The following is a 19,310-nucleotide window of genomic DNA, read 5'->3' as shown; positions in this document are numbered from 1 at the left end:
ACTGGGCTCCTTGGGACTTGGGATGCGAGTGCAGTCTCTGTAACTGGGCTCCTTGGGACTTGGGCTGTGAGTGCAGTCTCTGTGTCACTGGGCTCCTTGGGACTTGGGATGCGAGTGCAGTCTCTGTGTCACTGGGCTCCTTGGGACTTGGGATGTGAGTGCAGTCTCTGTGTCACTGGGCTCCTTGGGACGCGAGTGCAGTCTCTGTAACTGGGCTCCTTGGGACTTGGGCTGCAAGTGCAGACTCAATGTTACTGTGTTCCTTAGAGCATGGGCAGTGTTCCACAGGGCAAGGGTAGAATTAGTGTTACTGTATTCCTCTGAGCTCGGGCTGCGAGTGCAGGCTCTGCGGTATTATGTGCCTCAGATTTCTGGCTGCGAGTGCAGGCTCTGCGGTATTCTGTGCCTCAGATTTCAGGATGCGACTGCAGGCTCTGCGGTATTCTGTGCCTCAGATTTCTGGCTGCGAGTGCAGGCTCTGCGGTATTCTGTGCCTCAGATTTCAGGATGCGACTGCAGGCTCTGCTTTGCTGTATTCCTTGGAGCTCAGCCTGGGAGTGCAGGCGCAGTGTTACAGTACTCCTCAGAGTGAGGGCTGTGAGTGCAGCTTCCATGTTACTGTACTCCTTAGAACTCAGGCTATGAGTGCAGCCTCAATGTTACTGTACTCCTCACAGCTCAGGCTGCCATTGTATTGATGCACTCTGCTGAGTGAGGACAGGCTTGCTGTTACTACACTCCTCAGAGCTCTAGCTGTGAGTGCAGCTTTAGTGTTACTGCACTCCTCAGATGGAGGACAGGCTTTCCTTAAAGGCCTGGCTGCAAGTGCAGTCTCAGTGGTACTGTACTCCTCGGAGCAAGGGCTGAGAGTGCAGGCTCAGTGTTACTGTATTTCTCAAAGCGAGGGCTGAGAGTGCAGGCTCAGTGTTATCGTTCTCCCCAGAGGACGGGCTCCGAGGGTAGGGTCTTTGTTACTTTACTCCTCAGAGCGAGGGCTGCAAGTGCAGGCTCAGTGTTACTGTACTCCTCAGAGCAAGGGTTGTGATATTTTATATCTCAGAGCGAGTTCAGGCTCAGAGTGACTGTACTCCTTAGAGCTCAGGCTGCAAGGAGAGGCTCTGTATTACTGTGCTCCTTAGAACTCACCTCAGGCCCCATTTCTCAGAGCAAGGGTGGACTTGGGGATACTATGTTCATTAGAGCTTCGGTTGTGTTCCTCAGGGAGAGGGTAGTCTCTGTTACTTTGCTCCTTAGGACTTGGGGTGTGACTGCAGGCTCAAGTTACTGTGCTCCTTAGAGCCTGAGCAGTGCTCCACAGGGTGAGGGTAGGCTTAGTGTTACTGCAGTCCTCTGAGCTCTGGCTGCGAGGCAGGCTCTCTGGTATTCTGCTCCTCAGGCTTCAGGATGCCAGTTCAAGCTCTGCTTTACTGTATTCCTTGGAGTTCTGCCTGGGAGCGCAGGCTCGATGTTACTGTGCACCTTAGAGCATGAGCAGTGCTCCACAGGGTGTGGTAGGCTTAGTGTACTGTGACCTCTGAGGAGTACTGTAGTCCTCTGAGCTCTGGCTGCGAGTGCAGGCTCTCTGGTATTCTGTTCCTCAGATTTCAGGATGCCAGTGCAAGCTCTGCTTTACTGTATTCCTTGGAGTTCTGCCTGGGAGTGCAGGCTCGATGTTACTGTGTTCCTCAGAGCTCGGACTGTGTCCCTCACAGCTTGGGCTATGTTCTTCAGGGCGAGGGCAGGCTTGGGTTACTGTAATCCTTAAAGAACGGACTGTGAGGTGAGGCTCAGTGTTACAGTGCTCCTCGGAGCAAGTGTATAAGCTCTGTGCTGCTGTACACCTCACAGCAGAGGCAGGCTTTCTGCTGCTGCAGTCCTCTGAGCTGAGGCAGCAGGGGCAGGTTTGACACTACTTTGCTTCTCAGAGAGATGGCTCCAAGTGCAGACTCAGTGTTACTGCACTCCTCAGAGCAAAAGCTCAGAGTTCAGGCTCAGTGTTACTGTACTCCTCAGAGCAAGGTGTGCGAGTTCAGGCTCAGTGGTACTGTACTCCTCAGAGCGAAGGCTCCAAGTTCAGGCTCAGTGTTACCGTACTCCTCAGAGCGAAGGCTCCGAGTTCAGGCTCAGTGTTACCGTACTCCTCAGAGTGAAGGCTTCGAGTGCAGACTCAGTGTTACTGTACTCCACAGAGCAAGGAGTGCGAATTCAGGCTCGGTGTTACTATACTCCTCAGAGCAAATGCACTCCGAGAGTGAATGTACTCCTCAGAGCGAGAGCTGGGAGTGCAGGCTCAGAGTAACTAGACTCCTCAGAGCAAGTGTAGGCTCACTGTTACCGTACTCCTCAGAGCAAATGCACTCCGAGAGTGAATGTACTCCTCAGAGCGACAGCTGGGAGTGCAGGCTCAGAGTAACTAGACTCCTCAGAGCAAGTGTAGGCTCACTGTTACTGTACTCCTCAGAGCGAGTGCAGGCTCAGTGTTACTGTACTCCTCAGAGCGAGAGCTGGGAGTGCAGGCTCAGAGTAACTAGACTCCTCAGAGCGAGTGTAGGCTCACTGTTACTGTACTCCTCAGAGCAAATGCACTCCGAGAGTGAAAGTACTCCTCAGAGCGAGAGCTGGGAGTGCAGACTCAGAGTAACTAGACTCCTCAGAGCGAGTGCAGGCTCAGTGTTACTGTACTCCTCAGAGCGAGGGCTGCAAGTGCAGGCTCAGTGTACTGGTCTCCTCAGAGCAAGGGCTGCGAGTGCAGGCTCAGTGTTACTGTACGCCTCAGAGTGAGGGCTGCGAGTGCAGGCTCAGTGTTACTGTACTCCTCAGAGTGAGGACTGCAAGTGCAGGCTCAGAGTAACTGAACTCCTAAGAGCGAGGGCAGCGAGTGCAGGCTCAGAGTAACTGTACTCCTCAGAGTGAGGCTGCGAGTGCAGCCTCAGTGTTACTGTACTCCTCAGAGCGAGGAGTGAGAGTTCAGGCTCGGTGGTACTGTACTCCTCAGAGCGAAGGCTCAGAGTTCAGGCTCAGTGTTAATGTACTCCTCAGAGTGAGTGCAGGCTCAGAGTGACTACTTCTCAGAGCGAGGGCTGCGAGTGCAGGCTCAGTGTTAGTGTACTCCTCAGAGCAAAGGCTGCGAGTGCAGGCTCAGTGTTAGTGTACTCCTCAGAGCAAAGGCTGCGAGTGCAGGCTCAGTGTTAGTGTAATTCTCAGAGCAAGGGCTGCGAGTGCAGGCTCAGTGTTAGTGTACTTCTCAGAGTGAGGGCTGCGAGTGCAGGCTCAGTGTTAGTGTACTTCTCAGAGCGAGGGCTTCGAGTGCAGGATCAGTGTTAGTGTACTTCTCAGAGCGAGGGCTGCGAGTGCAGGATCAGTGTTAGTGTACTTCTCAGAGCGAGGGCTGCGAGTGCAGGCTCAGTGTTAGTGTACTCCTCAGAGCAAAGGCTGCGAGTGCAGGCTCAGTGTTAGTGTACTCCTCAGAGCAAAGGCTGCAAGTGCAGGCTCAGTGTTAGTGTACTTCTCAGAGCAAAGGCTGCGAGTGCAGGCTCTGTATTACTGTACTCCTTAGAACTCACCTCGGGCCCTGTTCCTCAGAATGAGGGCACACTTGGTGTTAATGTGTTTTTTACAGCTTTGGCTGCATTCCACAGGGCGAGGGCAGTCTCTGTGTAAAACCACAGGGCGCCGTTTGCACAGGGGCAAGTGAACTCTTATTTATGATCAATGATAAGCCATAGATGAAGAATTGGCTGAAATCCTGTCACTACCTAGCCCTTACAGCAATATCATACCTATAAGAGGGAATTGAATATGCAGACCTAAATACATGCAACGTGATGGCTGAGAAGAAAATGGTAGTCAACAGGACTTTTCAGGGCAAGTTTCAGTCAGTGCCAGGCTAGAAGCTGCCGAGGGAGCCCAGAGGCAGAAAGGGACTTTGAGAATGGCGCAGATGAGGCAGGACTTCACCAATGTGTCCTCACAAAGGCCAGGGAACATATACGATTCAGAGACAGGGCTCATAGAGGAGGTCCAGATCCATATAAATACTCACAAGGGTGTCATATAAGGACTTGTAGAGTCGCCCAGAGCCAATCCAGAGTTGACAAAGGGGGTCCAGAGCCAGACCAGAGTTTGCAGAGTGGTCTGGAGCCATGACCAGTGCTTGCAGATGAGGCCCATTGCCTGTTCAACACTCACAGGGGGTCCTGGACCACGGCAAGACCCGCGGGGGCCAGAGCCAGGTAATTGCTTCTAGAGGGCTGAAGGTTCTCAAAGTGGCCTAGAGAAATGTGAGTATGTGTACAGATGACCAGAGGCATGGTTAGGGTTGCAGAATGGGCCAATGTTGCAAAGGAGGGCAGGACTCTCAAGAGGAGAGTATATCAAAGCTTGAGCTCACAGAAGGGCCCAGAGCCAGTCAGACCTCACAGAGGTAATTAGAGGTAGGAAGGAGTCACACAGGGGTCAAGGACTGGGCGGGGAGCTCATGGAGCACGAGCACCAGCTCAGAGCTTGCAGAGGGGTCATAAGCCAGACCAGAGATTGCAGAGGGGTCTAGAGCAAGACCAGGGCTTGCAGAGAAGCACAGGACAAGATCAAAAATAGTGGAAGGCTCAGAGGAAAACCAGAGCTCCTAGAGGACCCAGAGTAAGGCTAAGGATCACTTAGGGTCCGCGAGCAACACCACAGCTCACAGGTCAAAGCCAGGGCTTGCCGAGTGTCTGACTGGGTCTTGCAGAGTACAGGGAACCAGGTCAGGGACTTGCAGAAACAGCCTACAGTCAGACTGGCACCTTCAGATTCAAGCTGATGCTCAGTAAGGGTCCTAGAGCCAAATCAGGGCTCGACGATGGGGCCAGAGTGAGGACAGGAGTTGCACAAAGGCCTAGAACTAGGTGACGTGCACACAGGGGACCAGAACCAGGCCAGAGATTGTAGACCGGTCTAGAGCCAAATCAGGGCTAGCAGAGGGCTCTAGAGCAAGATTAGTGCTCGCAGAGGATCCCAGAGCAAAATTAGTGCTTGCAGAGGATCCCAGAGCAAAATTAGAACTGGTGCAGGGGCCCAGAGGAAAACCAGGCTTAAAGGGTCGGAGAGAGACCATGAGCAAGATCACAGCTCACAGGCCAGCCAGGGCTAGCTAGGAGACCAGACAGGGTCTTCTGGAGAAGTGGGAACCAGGACAGGGACTCGCAGAACGAGCCTACACGCAGTGTGGCACTTTTAAAGCTCACAAAGGAGCCCAGAGAGAGGCCAGGGCTCAAAGAAGGGGCCCAGAGCTAAGACAGGGCTCCCAAACAGGGCCAAGAGACAGACTGGTTCTTCCATAGAAGCACCGAGCCAAGAATCACTGAAGCAGCATGAGGCTTCCCAAGCAATGCGGAGCCAGGTCAGGACTCATAAAGGGGCCCAGAGCCAAGCTAGGACTCACGGATGGGCCCAGATGTTATATTTATGTTGTGAGTTACGAGCACTCACATATTATTTGCATCGAAGACCCCATTAGCATCCCATTGCATCCAGCATGCATTATTTTTATCCAGCTTCCCGTCTGTATAGAGGGGTTACCCGAATCACTGGTTACATAGTGATGTGCAGCGGAGTTGAATTCCTTTGAAAGGAGTTTCTCCAAAGATATCACAAAGAGCACAGAAACACTTCTTTGTACAACCCACAAGGTAATGGTCATGTTTAACGTATTAATTGTTACTTGAAGGACATCGTCAAGCTAGCAGTAATCACGAATGCTTCTTGGATCAATATTATTAAAGAAAGGCATAGAGAATTAGCCCTCGTGTTACAACAGGTGTTAGTGCATTTTTCTTGCTAAAAGGTAGGCAACCTTGTTTCTCAAATTTGACCCAGGGCCTTTGTAAATAGTAAATACAAAGGGACCAGAACTCTCACCCGCTGAAAATCCAAAGCAGAGTTCGAAGTAAACAAGACAAAAAAATATAAGCCAAATAATGCATAATTTCTTAGTAGCTGTCACTTGGTCAAATCAAACACTCTTTCAAGAATGGAGAGCATCTTGGTCAAACTATGGAAAACATCTCCGAAAGCGGCTCACTCCATTCTTCATCCAAATCTCAGCAATGAATAAAGTAATTTCCAACAAATGCCCAGTGCATATCTTTCTCACCATCTCGAATATGGAAACTGCATAACTGAAGAGTCATATTTCAACCTAGAATTTTCAGACCATATTGGAGAGAAGCTTGTGGACGACATTAGACTTGTCACTGTTTCGCACTTTTAAACATTGTCTTGTGCTACATCCTTGGTCCTCTGATTACAGAGAGGTGTTTTGCTGATGCTGTGAATACTCTGATGCACACATTATATGTATCCAGCTTCCCATCCATCTTCTGGCTTCTACTGCCTGTCCCCCCTCTACCTGAGGCATCAAGGTGTGAGCCAAGTGTTGACTGACACTTAACATTAGATTGCTGGGAGTTGGGACAGTTGTGCTTGACAGGGGATGATACCTGCTTAGAGCTTTATGCAAGGCTTGGCATCACAGTGGACCTGGACATGGGCTGGCTATTCCAGGGGAGTGTGGCGCTGTGGGACGCGCAGAGTGGATAGGTCACAGAGCCAGGTGAGGGCTGGCGGAGGAGGTCAAAAGCTAGCTAGAATTTTTCCCAAGGAGTGTGGAAGCAAGATGGGGGCTTATGACTATACAGTCTAAGGACCTCCCACACTCGGACAGCCACAGACACCTGGCACAACAACGCAAAACACATAGGCGCTTTCGAGAGCTGGTAGACAGTCTGGGTCCCAACAGTCAAGATCTGTGCTCACCATGGACTAGCCTCAGGCTGAAACACAGAAGGAGACAGAAGAGGGACATCTGGGCAGAATTAAAGACAGCTAAAAGACAAAAGAGGAGACAGCTGGGCACAGACAGGCCAGTGAGAGACAAAAAAGGGCAGCACCTGGACAGACACAGTCAGAGAGCAGGCACCAAAGTGGGCGCTGCTAGGTAGTCAGAAAGAGGGGCAGCTGGGCACATACAGACAAACAAGACTTCCTTACCTCCAGCAGCACAGACTCTAGTTTCTTCTTGAGCATGGCGTTCTCCCGCCGCAGCTGCTCGTTCTCCGACAGCGCCTCTTGCAGTCGTGATTCCAGCCCCTGCATGTACTCCTTCTTCTTCTTCCGCGACTGGCAGGCTGACTCTCGGTTCTTGATCATACGCTGCTGTCGCTTCAGGACCTTCACCTGCAGCAGGAGTCTAGGAGTTAAGCTTACATGCACAGCACAGGATCATGCTTGGAAAAGCACACTGACAGAAAGGTCTGCAAAGCACTTCCTTATAGTCGCCTGGTGCACCTCATGCATCGCCTGCAGTCCTGGAGGTTTGGCAGGACAGCAGCAGCCCTAGATGTGCTAACCATGTGAACAAAGCGATCAACAGCAAAAGGACAGAAGAGGCTGGAGACACACCTCGCGTCTCTCTGCTACTTTAAGTTGCCTTCACCAGTGTTGTGCTCAGGTTGGAACACAAGTGGGTTTAGGGGCACTGCTGGATCAGCTACACTTCAGCCTTCCTTTGAGGACAGGAATAGTTGCTATCAGGAGAGATCCCCCATTTCCTGTCAGGAGATGAGACCACTCGGACATGGAACAAAACTGCTGACTTTATGGATGAAGCGCCTACAATGGAACTGATCTCTGCATCTATCAACTAAGGGAATGTGCTAAATTCCTCTGTACTGTATTTCATTCTAACCTTGTTTTTTGGGCAGCATTTTACATAAAAGCGATCCTATTCCACTTTTTAAAGTTGCACCACCCAATGTGTTTCATGTAATGAGTGACACTGGCACTCATCCTAGCCCCTCAATAGTTTGGCGGTTGTCTCCAGCTCAAAGCTACAGTACTCGGCTGTCTCTTGTCCCCTGGGCCCCACCCTTGAACCCCCTTCTGTTCCGTAGGTCTGTACTTACATCCATCTGCGGCCGGGCAGACCCCATGGGGTTGGGTGCGGGGATGATGGTTTTGGCTTCAGCTTTGTTGCAGGTGGGTGTCAGGCCTACACCGGGTGTCTTGGTCGCACTCCTCTTTGCCGGTTGTTGCACCTTGAGTAGCCCGGGCACCGGGAGCTGCAGCATGTCGGCTTGGGATAGAACCACAGACTGCGCTGTAAAAGAACACATTAGAAGTCATCATTCTCCTCCGGGCGTTTTTCCTCCATCTGAACTTGCTAACAGATGTTGTTCCATCATGATCTCTTTTGTGGAGGTTACACTTCCTGAAGGTGGTATCTAGTGTAAGGCAGTGTAGGTTTTATGTCAGCGTCAGCTTGAGTCGTGCACACTCTACCATGGGTGGTGCTGATGGCAAGTTTACACCTCAAGCAAAATGTTTTTTTTCATGAGCCAGCCACTAGATGGTGGATTGATGCAATGTATGTGAATCTACAACTGTTCATGAAGTCACACATGTACAATGGGCGTAGGCTGCTGAAATGGGTTTGTCGTGCACTTGTTTCCACCCCCAAGAATTTTAAAGCAGTGAAGATGGTGGTTTTCACAAAATCATGCAGGTGGCAGAGTGGGCTGTTAGTGGGTGGAATCAATTCACAGACATACACGTGAGTAAAGGGTTACCTGACAGTGTCGGCTGGATGGGGGGAGAGCCGGGCACAGACTTTAGGAGTAGGGTACTGCCTGGTGGAGTGGTGGCAGTGCTGGCGATGTTGGCGGGAGGGCCTGGCACAGTAGTCACTAGGACTGGTTTGGGCTGGATAGCAGGCTTCCTGCTCAAGATACTGCAGGTCTTTAGGTCTGTGGGTGTTTTACCTGGAAGAAAGCAAAAACAGGGTGAGGGCAATGGAAGGGCAGTAGAGGCCGGGGTGGGTGAGAAAGGGTAGGCAAACAGCACCAAAGGCAGGATGGAGACAGGGCCGACAGAGAAAGAACAGAACAGCAGCAACAAGACAGACAGGAGGCTAAAACAGTAGATGTTAAGAAAGGAAAACACACAGAAAAAAAGCTAGCAAGAGCAGGCGGAGAGAGTAAGGGAGAGAAAGGAATAGGTAGCAGACCAATGTGGGGGAAACAGAGAAAGAGTAAAGTTGCTCTTAGTTATGGTTCCTCCCCTTACAATCACTTAGGAAGTCCGGCAGGCAGGACAGGGAACACTCCTAACAAGCATTTGCAATGCAATGGGTCTCGCATTTGCTCGAGTTAGAGCTATTAGCATCGTAAACTCCTAACCGGACTTTTCCGGCCACATAAATTGAAAATGAAAAGTAAAACACTTGACATTAAGTGAGCCGATTAAAAGCCACACAGCATCAGCGTGAAGGAGCACACAAAAGGAAAAAGAAGTTTGCTCGGAGTCAAACTTATTGGCAAAAGTGCAATTGTCAATGTAACAGGGGCGATGTCCAAGGCGGTACCTAAACCGCCCCAAGGAGGGACAAACGTAAAGCATTTACCAACGAAAAAAAAGGATTTTTGAAGGGCACGCCCATGAACGAGTGATAGTGATGGGAGTGAGGTGGGCGTGTTTAAGAGCCCAGATACATACCAACACGTTGGAAAAGCAGCTCTTGCGCACTGCTATGCTCACCTAAAAATACACTCACTTTAAACCAGAATGAGCGCCTCCTTCTCATGCACCAGCCCCAACACCAATCCTGTCTCAGTTCCGTGATGCATTTCTGCCATGTTTGGCTGGAACACACTGTCCTTGAATCCATGAAAGGGATTCCTTTCTACCTGGTTGGAAGGCTGATTGCGCAGGCTCAAAATATTGAGTGGAAAGACATGCAAACAGTAGGCTGGACAAGGATTCTAGTAAAAGGTTTCGTATCCTATCAAGAATGCTTCCGAAGAGCATGCGGGGTACCACAAGTAGCTAAAAAATGTCTGCACTGGGTGCAAGCTTCCACAATCCAATGATGCTGCCTTGGTTGCGGTACAATAAGCCTGAAGTCGTGGAAAAGATTAACAAAACATCCTTGTGGCTGAGTTCCTAGTTCTAAAGGAAGAGGCTATTTTGATAGCTCTTTTTCCCCTCAATTTTCCTAAGTCCTTGTTTATTTGTCCAAACCTGAAGGGGAACTGCACCTTTACACCTGCCCAATGCTGCCCTAGCACCTGCTTACTGAGACAGAGGCCTTCCCAACTTTACAGAGGGATCGTCCTTCCATGACAAAATATTCTGATTCTTCTGGTTCCGAATGCGCGCTTGGCAAGACAAAAGTAGATCTTTCCACAATCCCTACGTAGCTAAATGTGATTGATTCTTCACCCCTTCCCCTTCAGTCGGACTCAGGCTTTGTATTTGCTTGGCATTTTTAAGGAAGACATTCTTCTTGCTGATCTCAGGACATCCAGAGCCACCGTCTCCCTCTCGGTGACCACTGTATATGTGGTGGTGCCAGGTACAGAAGGCTCCTGATGAATGAGAGAACCCTTAAGGTGATGAAAACAAGTCCACAGGAAATTAAAGAAGATACTAAGCGAGTTAGAACTCTAGCCTTGACCCAGAGTTACTAAGAATATAGTTACAGCCTCCGTACTCGCTATCTGTTGTGCAGGTTGCAAATCCCCTATAGCTTTGAACTGAATGATTACTGGGGCTGAAAACTGTGCTAAACAGAAATGCTGTCTCCCTTTTTCCCTTTGTTCCTCTTTTGTCCTTGTCTTAAGTCACTCATGTGCTTTCTCTCTCATATCCTTTTTCTGTTTCCTCTCTCTCGTACTTGCTCTCTTTTTTTTCCAAAAAGGGGCATATACAAAATCTCCTCTGGAAGGTTTTAAGGCTGCTTTTCCTTTCACTTCCTAAAATGGGGGAACCAATGCGTTTCAAAAAAGACATTGTATTCACTCTTCGCATGCAGGAAGGTTCAGTTCAATACCTGTTTATTTAACTCTATACACATGTTCAGACACATGTAGAGTGAGTTCTTCATGCACATGATATCTGATCTATACATATATATATATATTTTTCCACTGGAAAAAAACAAAGGTTAAAGTGACATTAGTTATGTGAAAATGTGATGTTTTAAACTTGATATATAATGAATTTCTTTGGCTTTTAGTTATCTCAAGTAACTATAACTGGCGCTTTAAGGTAACTATAACTCGCACCCCTGCCAGTTTGTTTTCTCATCAACAAACTTGACAGCAAATGTTGCAGTGATATTATCAGTGATGTCATACAAGATATCACACGTGATCTAATATGTTGGGTAATTAGTGTATTGCGAGGTCTGGAGTTATAGTTACACCTTACAGCACAAGTTTTAGTTACTTGAGATAACTATAACTGGTGAATTTCTGTGGTTTTTAGAGTTGAAAATGCTAAACCTTTAACCTTTGGATTTTTCAGTAGATTTCTACTTTTTTTTTCACATAGTATATAAAGCACACAGCGAGGGGGTTGGCGACAGCCTACCTTCCCATCCCCCCCCACTCAACACCCTATATTTAAAGAAGCTCTATCATCTTTCACCAAAAATTTGCAATGAATTTAATCCAATGTATATTTAAAAAATACACACAATACAATGTTTAGCATTATTGATTACTTTAAAACTATTTAATACCGTTTTATTAACCTACACATCTATGATTCTTTCTTTATACATACTTTTTTTTATATTATGTTTAGGCTGGAAATATGAAAATATTATTCTAAAATACATCATTTTTCCCTCCCAAAAAAATCATTCTTTTAATTTTCAACTTTTTATAGCCCAAAAATGTATTAAAAATAAAAACAACCACATAAAGGGCTTGTACTTTACAGAATATACTGTGTCACATAAATTACAGCCAACCACTAGGTGGCACTACAATCCCAGCCGTAGAACAAAAGCTCCAGCCTGGGAAATGCTATAAAAAAAACAAGCCTTTGCAATGCAACGGGTCTCGCATTTCGCAGACATAGAGATATTAGGGTTGTTAACTCCAAAACGGGCTTTTCTTGCCACATTACATGGAAAAAAATAAAAACTAGCACGATCTCGCTGTCTATTTAAAAAGGAAAAGTAGTCCAGAAACCATACAGAAGACATGGAGACTCGTATGTTTCCAGTAGTTAGTCGGTGCGCTTGAAGAGGGCTAAACACTGGAAAAGGCATGACGTATGCATGCATTTCACAAATGAAAGCAAGTGGATTTTAAAAGGCAAGCCCACTAACCAATGTAAGGGACTGACGTGACATGGGCGTGCTTAGAAGCCCAAAGAGAGATTACATCAGGGGACAGAACGCTTTGCGCTCGCCCTTAAAAATACCATAAGTTCTCCTGGGGTCCTGCTTTCAATGACCTAGAAGACTTTTGGTTCTTTTTTCCTAGTGTTGCTGGGAGGGCTGCAGAAATCCCTTTAGCCGTCCTGCAACATAAAAAAATGAGTGATGTCCCTGTCCCTTCTAGAGACATCAACAAAACAAAATATAGGTAAACAGCCTTCCCTGGGAGTTATGGTAAGCTCCTTGAAGGAGCAATGAATAATAAATGAGCAGCTGCAGCCGCTCATTCTTTATTCACTTTTTTTTTCTTATTATGTTTGGGGGTGTCCCACCCAGGACACCCACTCTTGTTTTTTTTTTTTTTAAGAAGGGGCCATGGGGTGATTCCTAGGGCCCCTGCAGCGTCTTCTGTATAGAACATAATATATTTTTTTATTTTATTTTACTGGGGTGCCCTGTTGCCCACCGCTGACACCCCACTGAGCTCTATCATTGGGGGTTATGCAGGGAGGAGGCCCAGGGCTCCCGCGGCCCGGCCAGCTCCCCTGCTTTTACCCATCACAGATGCAGAGAGAGCTGGCATTGCTCCACAAGCCATTCCTTGCGGGCAGAGATACAGACGGTGTCCTGGGGTTCCTGGGGCCATTCTAAGGCTCAGGGTAAGGGGCCACGCGGCCCCCCATCCCCTTTAATTTATTTACCAGCACCAGGGGATGTAATCCCCAGGGCCTTCCCAGGCCTGGGGGGGGGGGGATACCCCACTCCCCTTCAATATACTTACTGGCCCCCTCTCCCCCTGAAATTAATGTCTGCCTTTCCCCTCCACCCCCCCAGCACAGGCCCACCCGGGGCAGTTATTTTAAAATTTGTAAGAATCCGTGCTTTTCTTTGTAAATTTTGCTGCAGATTCACAAATCATCCACACATTGGCAGCAAAATTAAAAAAAGAAAAATGTTTTTGGCCCCACTACCAGGCCTCGGGGGTCTGGGTATTCCTCCCGAGCCCCTTGTGTCTTTTTTTTTTTTTTTAAGGACTCAGGACAGAGTTCCCAAGTCCTAAGATGTGTGTCACCATTTCCTGGTTGAGGTGGTGGCAGCCAATCAGACCTCAGTTTGAGATGTGTCGGGATATGAGGACTCTACGTCCCTAGATATACAGAGCACTGTTTCTGGACCAAGATCTAGCTTTTTGCCAAATTTGGTGTAAATCCGTTCAGAGGGTTTAGGCTGTAGCTATGTGTAAAGTTCCTATGGCAAAATTAATGGGAAAAAGCCCTTTTTTCTCTGCTCTCGCTTGACGGACCACCCTTAAACTTTCCATGCGCAACTAGGCAAAAAAAATGTGAGCACTTTTATGGAAGGTTTTGTGGAGAGTCATCCACGGCACCAAAGTTATTAGCAACACAAAAAATGAATTTCCTATGGAAACACAATACTAACTATAACTACCCAATGGCGACCGCCACTTATGTATGTATCTGTGTGCATATATTTATATACATAAATACGTGTATCTGCAGCTACACATGCCATCGAACATATATATATATATATATTTCTATATATCTATATATCTAAAGAATAAATACTGAGAAATATTTGGGCAGTTCAAGAATTCCGAAATGCCGTGGTAGTGTCTAAGTGCACCAGTAAAAGGGGATGCAGGGTGCGGGGGGAGGAATCGCAAGGGTTCCTTGGCAAAGCAGAGAAAGAAGTTGTCTCCTGCTTGAGGTCCGGTCTCTGACTTGCAAATGATGACTAGACTCACTATCTGTATTGTTCCTTACACTCTGTAGATTTTCAATGCAATCTTGACTTGTCATGTTGATAAAGCACTTAGGGATAACTTATTCTTGCCCACTCTCTGATGTGAGCAGTTTACCATTGCAACCTTCACATACCTGCTGTCCCGGACACCCCCTCTGGAGCAGGAATGACATTTATCTGCACAGTGCCAAAATGAGGTGAAGACGTCTCCCCAAACAAGCATGGCGGTGTAGGTGGGCTTTCGATTTTCACCACTGTGATGTCGGCACTCACCAGCTAGGAGGCAAAGCACAGTTATGACTCCTGCATACACAGAATAAAACAGTACTATATGTTGATGGATGTAATAAAACATGAACCTTCAGAGGTAAAGGACTTAAAGACAACTAATGCCCAGATTAAGCATCCAGTGTCACCTTCAATTCTTAAATGCTTTTAGTTTTTGTCTGCCTCTAGTCTAAAGATAAGTTTGTTGCACTTGTGATCCAGTTTTAACAAACAGCAAAACTGCAAACTCGAGTCTTGATTATTTATTGAACCAAAAAAAATACTAAAGCTGCTATGAAACCATAAGCTTTTTTAGATGAAACTGCCACACTGCTGTTGCACCTGCAGATGTTCCTTCACATAATTCTTTGTTAACAAAAATACATTTCCAAACAAAATCAACTTATTAAAAAACAGGCCCATGCTAAACTAAACATGTCAAGTTAAGTGTCACTTATAAGACACACAAAAGCCATATGCGTCCACGTGCTGGAACAAGCAAGGTTGGAAAGTTGGAAGAAGTGTTTAACCTATTCTTGCAACTTTTCAACCCCATGAGGAGAGCATTCCACCACTTGGAGCAAACTGCTTTGTGATTGTAGGGTTTCTAACCTGCTCTAGTCCAGGAAACATATGCTTTCAATCTGGTTGTCAGATGGACCAGCCCCTGTTGATGCCTTATCCTGTAGGTGAAAGCACTGGTACGGAATTTTACTCTATCAGTCATGAGAAGTTAGTCGGGACTACGTGTTGGTGGGAGAATGTAATCAAGTACTTTGAGACCTGTTGTAGTTCTCTGAAGGCAGGAACTTTTAGGCACCCCAACAAACAAGGTACATCAGCCATCTGCGAAGGGTGGACATCAGCAGACTTATCTTCCATGACACAGAGGGAGAAGGGGACACCTCTAGTTACACATCTTGGTTAGGTTTAATGATGTTGTCTCATGAGCCTCTGAAGGTCTCCTAGGCAGGCACTCACCTGTTGCTGGATGTCGCTGGAGGAAGAGGAGAGTGAAGAATCAGAGCATTGAGAAGAGGAAGGAGAGACAGGCTCGGACTTGACCTGTATGGATTCGGACTTCACGTGGATGTCTGCAGACAGAGGGGACGTCAGTTTAGTAGCAGCACAAACGTGTCACACACGCACAGACACACACAGACCCCCACCACCCTCGACAACCCAATCAACCAGATTCCCTAATGTGACACAAATAAGAACCCCCGCTTCTAATGCTCCCATCTGTACTGTCCCATTGTTGGCAATTCTAGCAACGCTATCAACAGTGCCTGGACTTTTCATCTGCGAGAAAACTTATGACAAGTTCGTGGACAGATTCAATCTCTTTTATGGTCACACAAAATAAAATCCACACCCGTGGACCTGTGGTGCGAAACCCTCATATGGCTATAATGAGGAGGTGGGATCAGAGATCTAGGGTTTCACTATTAGCATGTCAGCGGCTCACCTTCCAATGTGTGATCTTTTTTCCATATATTTTATGGTTGATCACATAGCCCTTATATTTATGGTTGTTTTGTTGCCATTTACCTTCTAGGAGGTGGAATAGGTCAGTCCTGGATGTAAGCAAGTTACAGCACCAACCAAGCTTTGCAAGTTTATACAGGGATTACTGGGCACTGTGGGACATGAGCACTTTCCCGGTTTCCCCTTGCAGGGCTTGGTGTGCTCCTTTGTTAGTTGCGTAAACTCAGAAATACTGCAGTAACCATTGCAAAAAATAAGAGACAACATCTGTGTAAAGTCCTTCTCCACCAGCACCTTTCTTGCCTACTTCTGGCAAACTTCCCCTGGAACGGAAGCGATGAAAGGGGACGTTTGTGAAGTGCATAGCGTCCCCTTTCAAACTAGGTTAGTTTCTGGCCTCCTAGGACCCATCTCTCTCCCACCCACTGGAGAGCTTGAAGTAGTTTAAACCCATCTCCTCTCTGGGTGGTGTAGGTGGTGACTAGTCTCATAGTTGTCGATGGTGATGACCACAAACAAATCCAGACTGTAGAGGGGAAATCAAAGTCGGACAGACCTGCTTTAGCCTAGAAACCAACATTTTGACATTGTTATCGAGAAGAGCCATTTTCTGATAAGAACTACAGTTCAAGGGGTCATTCCCTGGTTTTAAAACAACTGTGGTAACTGCTTCTGCCATAGTGTCTGTAACCCTCTCGGTCCCTCCCATGTAGGTAAACAAGTTAGCCGGAGATTCTGTCCAGGCGGTGTGAAATGCTTTGTAAAACAACATAGAAAAAGCATCAGGGCCTGGCCCTCCGGAGCATCCACTTAACAGCGAAGGTCACCTCTCGAGGGGTGGTTTGTCTCTTTTAAAAGCTAATAAACAGTCAGCCTTCCCACTCTTTTCTTAATATTTCTCTCCTGCAAATTGCATATTTTTGGCTGTCTCTCTAATTAAACCTTGTTCCAAACCATCTCAAGTTTTACATAGGGATGAGAAGGTATGGGGAAGAAAACCTATCTTGGGTTGTTTGAGTGTACTAATCTGTGACTTGAGATCGTTTTTCCTCCTTTTCGCTAATCGCTGGAACATAACTGTATAGGAGGTAGACTCTCCTCAAAGGAATGCCTTTGTGGTGCACCAAACATGGCAAGAGGGAGTTCAACAGTGTCATTCCCCAAGTATGAGGTGATGGAGTCAGCTACTGTGGTTCTAAGGGGAGAGTCTCTAAATGCCATCTCAATACTACTCCATGTTCAAGCAGCAGGAGGATGGGGCGACCCAGAGGACGCACCACCGGTGAATGGTCTGACAGAGTATAGATCCTGATCCCTGCGGATACCGCGGTGTCACGGGCCGGTCCATTAGTCAGAAAGAAGAGCGTGTTTATGGACTCTGGCATTAAAGGTGTAATCTTTATCCAGTTCATGTGGTAAACTCCAGGCCTCAACAATGTCCAGCGGTGGCAGTGACATCACTGAAGGCACTGAGTTTCAACAAAGTAGCACTGGATAGATCTTGATAAAGGGAGATCAGGCGCCTTGAAACTTGACTGAATCGGTTTTTCCAGAAGCCACCATGATGCGCTCATTCAGTTTGTAAAAGTTGACTTCAGTTGGCAAGTTGTGAGGTAGTTTTTGACGGATTTGATACACTGAGTATATTTTGTGTGTTCTACTCAGTATAATGCCCGTTGAGTGACTTTCTGAACTTGGTGAAAGAGGTCTTTCCTTTAACATGTTGTGCACTAGAATGGTCCGTGTTAATGTCCTTGATCCTGATGTTATTTCGCCTGGGTCTATTTTACCCGTCTTCCAGTTTTTCCAGAATCTGAGTCTGTACTCGGACTCTCTTTAAACTCTCTTTCGGGCACTAGTGGTTGGTCTTCTGTCCAAGTAAATTTTTCACAGGCTTCGCAGCACATTTCAGACACCACTTTTCTCAGTCCAAAAACTCAAAGAGCTGTACTCAACAGGCAATTGTGGACACGGATTAGAGTACATCACAGGCCCCACGGTGCGTTCGCTCAAGGCTTCATTACAGGCTTTGCTTGGTCAGACATCTTTCGGGCATGCACCCTAGTTTTAAGTCTCTTGCCCCGACCTTCTCAATGTCAAAGTGGATTAACTGACTTACGGGTCCTCCCATCTGGATTCTACGTCAGGACTGGAGGCTTATGCTCATATTTCTTTTGCTTTATTACCATAGCAACCTCATTTGGATAACAACTACCTTTTCCAGAACACCCAGGGAAAGCAAAACAACAGAATAACCAATCACAAAACAGTCTCTACAATATAGTCCCACAACTCTGTTCATGACTCCTCTTTCATCGCTGCTCAACAGCGTACAGTGAAGTTTCCTCCAATCATTGATATCTACAGCCTGCGTGGTGTGTGTGGGTATGGTAACTCCTGGCACGTGTTGCTTTTGTGAATGTTAACCTGTGTTTTCCCTCTAGCCTATCTGCGCACCTCACGCGGTGTTGTCTAGTTTCGGGGACTCGTGATTCCGGGCCTCGCAGCCGGCCACTAGAGGGCCTTCCCAGACCACCGAGGCGCCCCTCTGGGTCCGCGAACATTGAGCACTCTGTCTGCCGGTACATGCGGGGTCCCCGTGCGTTGCAGGGCCTTGGTCGTTCATTGCCCTGAGCAGGCAGGAACGATGGCCCAGAGTCTTACTTAAGCGACTAAGCTCGTCTGGGTGATTTTTGGTGTTTACAAACATTGTGATGACCGACATGCCTGGGGGCTGTATGGGGTCGGGTCCATACAAGAATTACCACCTGCCCCCCCCCCCCCCCCCCACCAGCCCCACCCTGCCCAGGGCCCCAGTCAGTGCAGGAAGCTTTGTGTACCAGTGAGTTATGGTCTACATGTTCTTTCATTCATTCATTCACTCACTCACATTTTTTCCTGCCTTCGATTGCTTTTTAGGTCCATTACATTAAGCTGTCAGATCCTACCTGCCTGTCTACTGTCAGCTTTCACAACACCACAGCGATCGGTACAGGCTGCTTCCCTATGTATTTCTAGGGTGATTGGTCCCCTCTGAGTCTCTGGCTAGCATAATACACTAGATTTCCCTAACACCATATTAACTCCTGCTATGGAGGATACAAATGGCACACATAGTGAGAAGAGGAAACTACCTCTTCTATGCCTCTAGATGAGGAGTTTTGTGAGGCGGTGTATGCCTCCACCAAGCACACCTAGTGCTGACAAAGAAATTAGATCGTCTGGCACAAGCCCATGATTTTTGGAGGGGCCAGGTGTGGTACGGATTCCTGTCAACCTCTTCCCAGAAAGACCAACGCTCCAGTAAAAACGAGATCATCTGGACCTCAAGGACACTTATCTCATGGTCCTGATCTTGCCTCCTCATCGAGTTTCCTGCAGTTCATTTAGAATCATAAGGTCTTCAAGTTTCAGACTCTTCTGTTTGGTCTGTCCTCCGTTCCTTGGTGCTTCACCAACATACTCAAGACTGCAGTGGAGTTCCTCCAAGCCAGGGGAATTCGCTTGATTGTCTACTTGGATGACATTTTGCCAACGGATCAGTGTCCATGAACCCTAGTGGATCATTTTCGGATGACAG

The 19,310-nt window shown here is 47.6% G+C and overlaps 1 protein-coding gene across 1 annotated transcript in view; it reads right to left on the bottom strand.

Moving 5' to 3' along the window:
• The window catches only part of ATF6B (activating transcription factor 6 beta), a 184,931-nt gene that overhangs the window by 75,316 nt on the left and 90,305 nt on the right, over positions 1 to 19,310 (bottom strand). Inside the window, exons 4-8 of the mRNA XM_069237233.1 lie at positions 15,224 to 15,336; positions 14,110 to 14,251; positions 8,607 to 8,798; positions 7,944 to 8,137; positions 7,030 to 7,215 (exon numbers count right to left, since the gene is read on the bottom strand). Coding sequence (XP_069093334.1) covers positions 7,030 to 7,215; positions 7,944 to 8,137; positions 8,607 to 8,798; positions 14,110 to 14,251; positions 15,224 to 15,336 — 827 coding nt within the window. The remainder of the gene's footprint in view (positions 1 to 7,029; positions 7,216 to 7,943; positions 8,138 to 8,606; positions 8,799 to 14,109; positions 14,252 to 15,223; positions 15,337 to 19,310) is intronic.

The sequence above is a fragment of the Pleurodeles waltl genome, chromosome 6 (assembly GCF_031143425.1).
Source record: "Pleurodeles waltl isolate 20211129_DDA chromosome 6, aPleWal1.hap1.20221129, whole genome shotgun sequence".
In the NCBI taxonomy this organism is placed as follows: Eukaryota; Metazoa; Chordata; class Amphibia; order Caudata; family Salamandridae; genus Pleurodeles; species Pleurodeles waltl.
The sequence above is the reverse complement of the archived record's forward strand: the minus strand, read 5'-3'. Positions and strand labels throughout refer to the sequence as shown.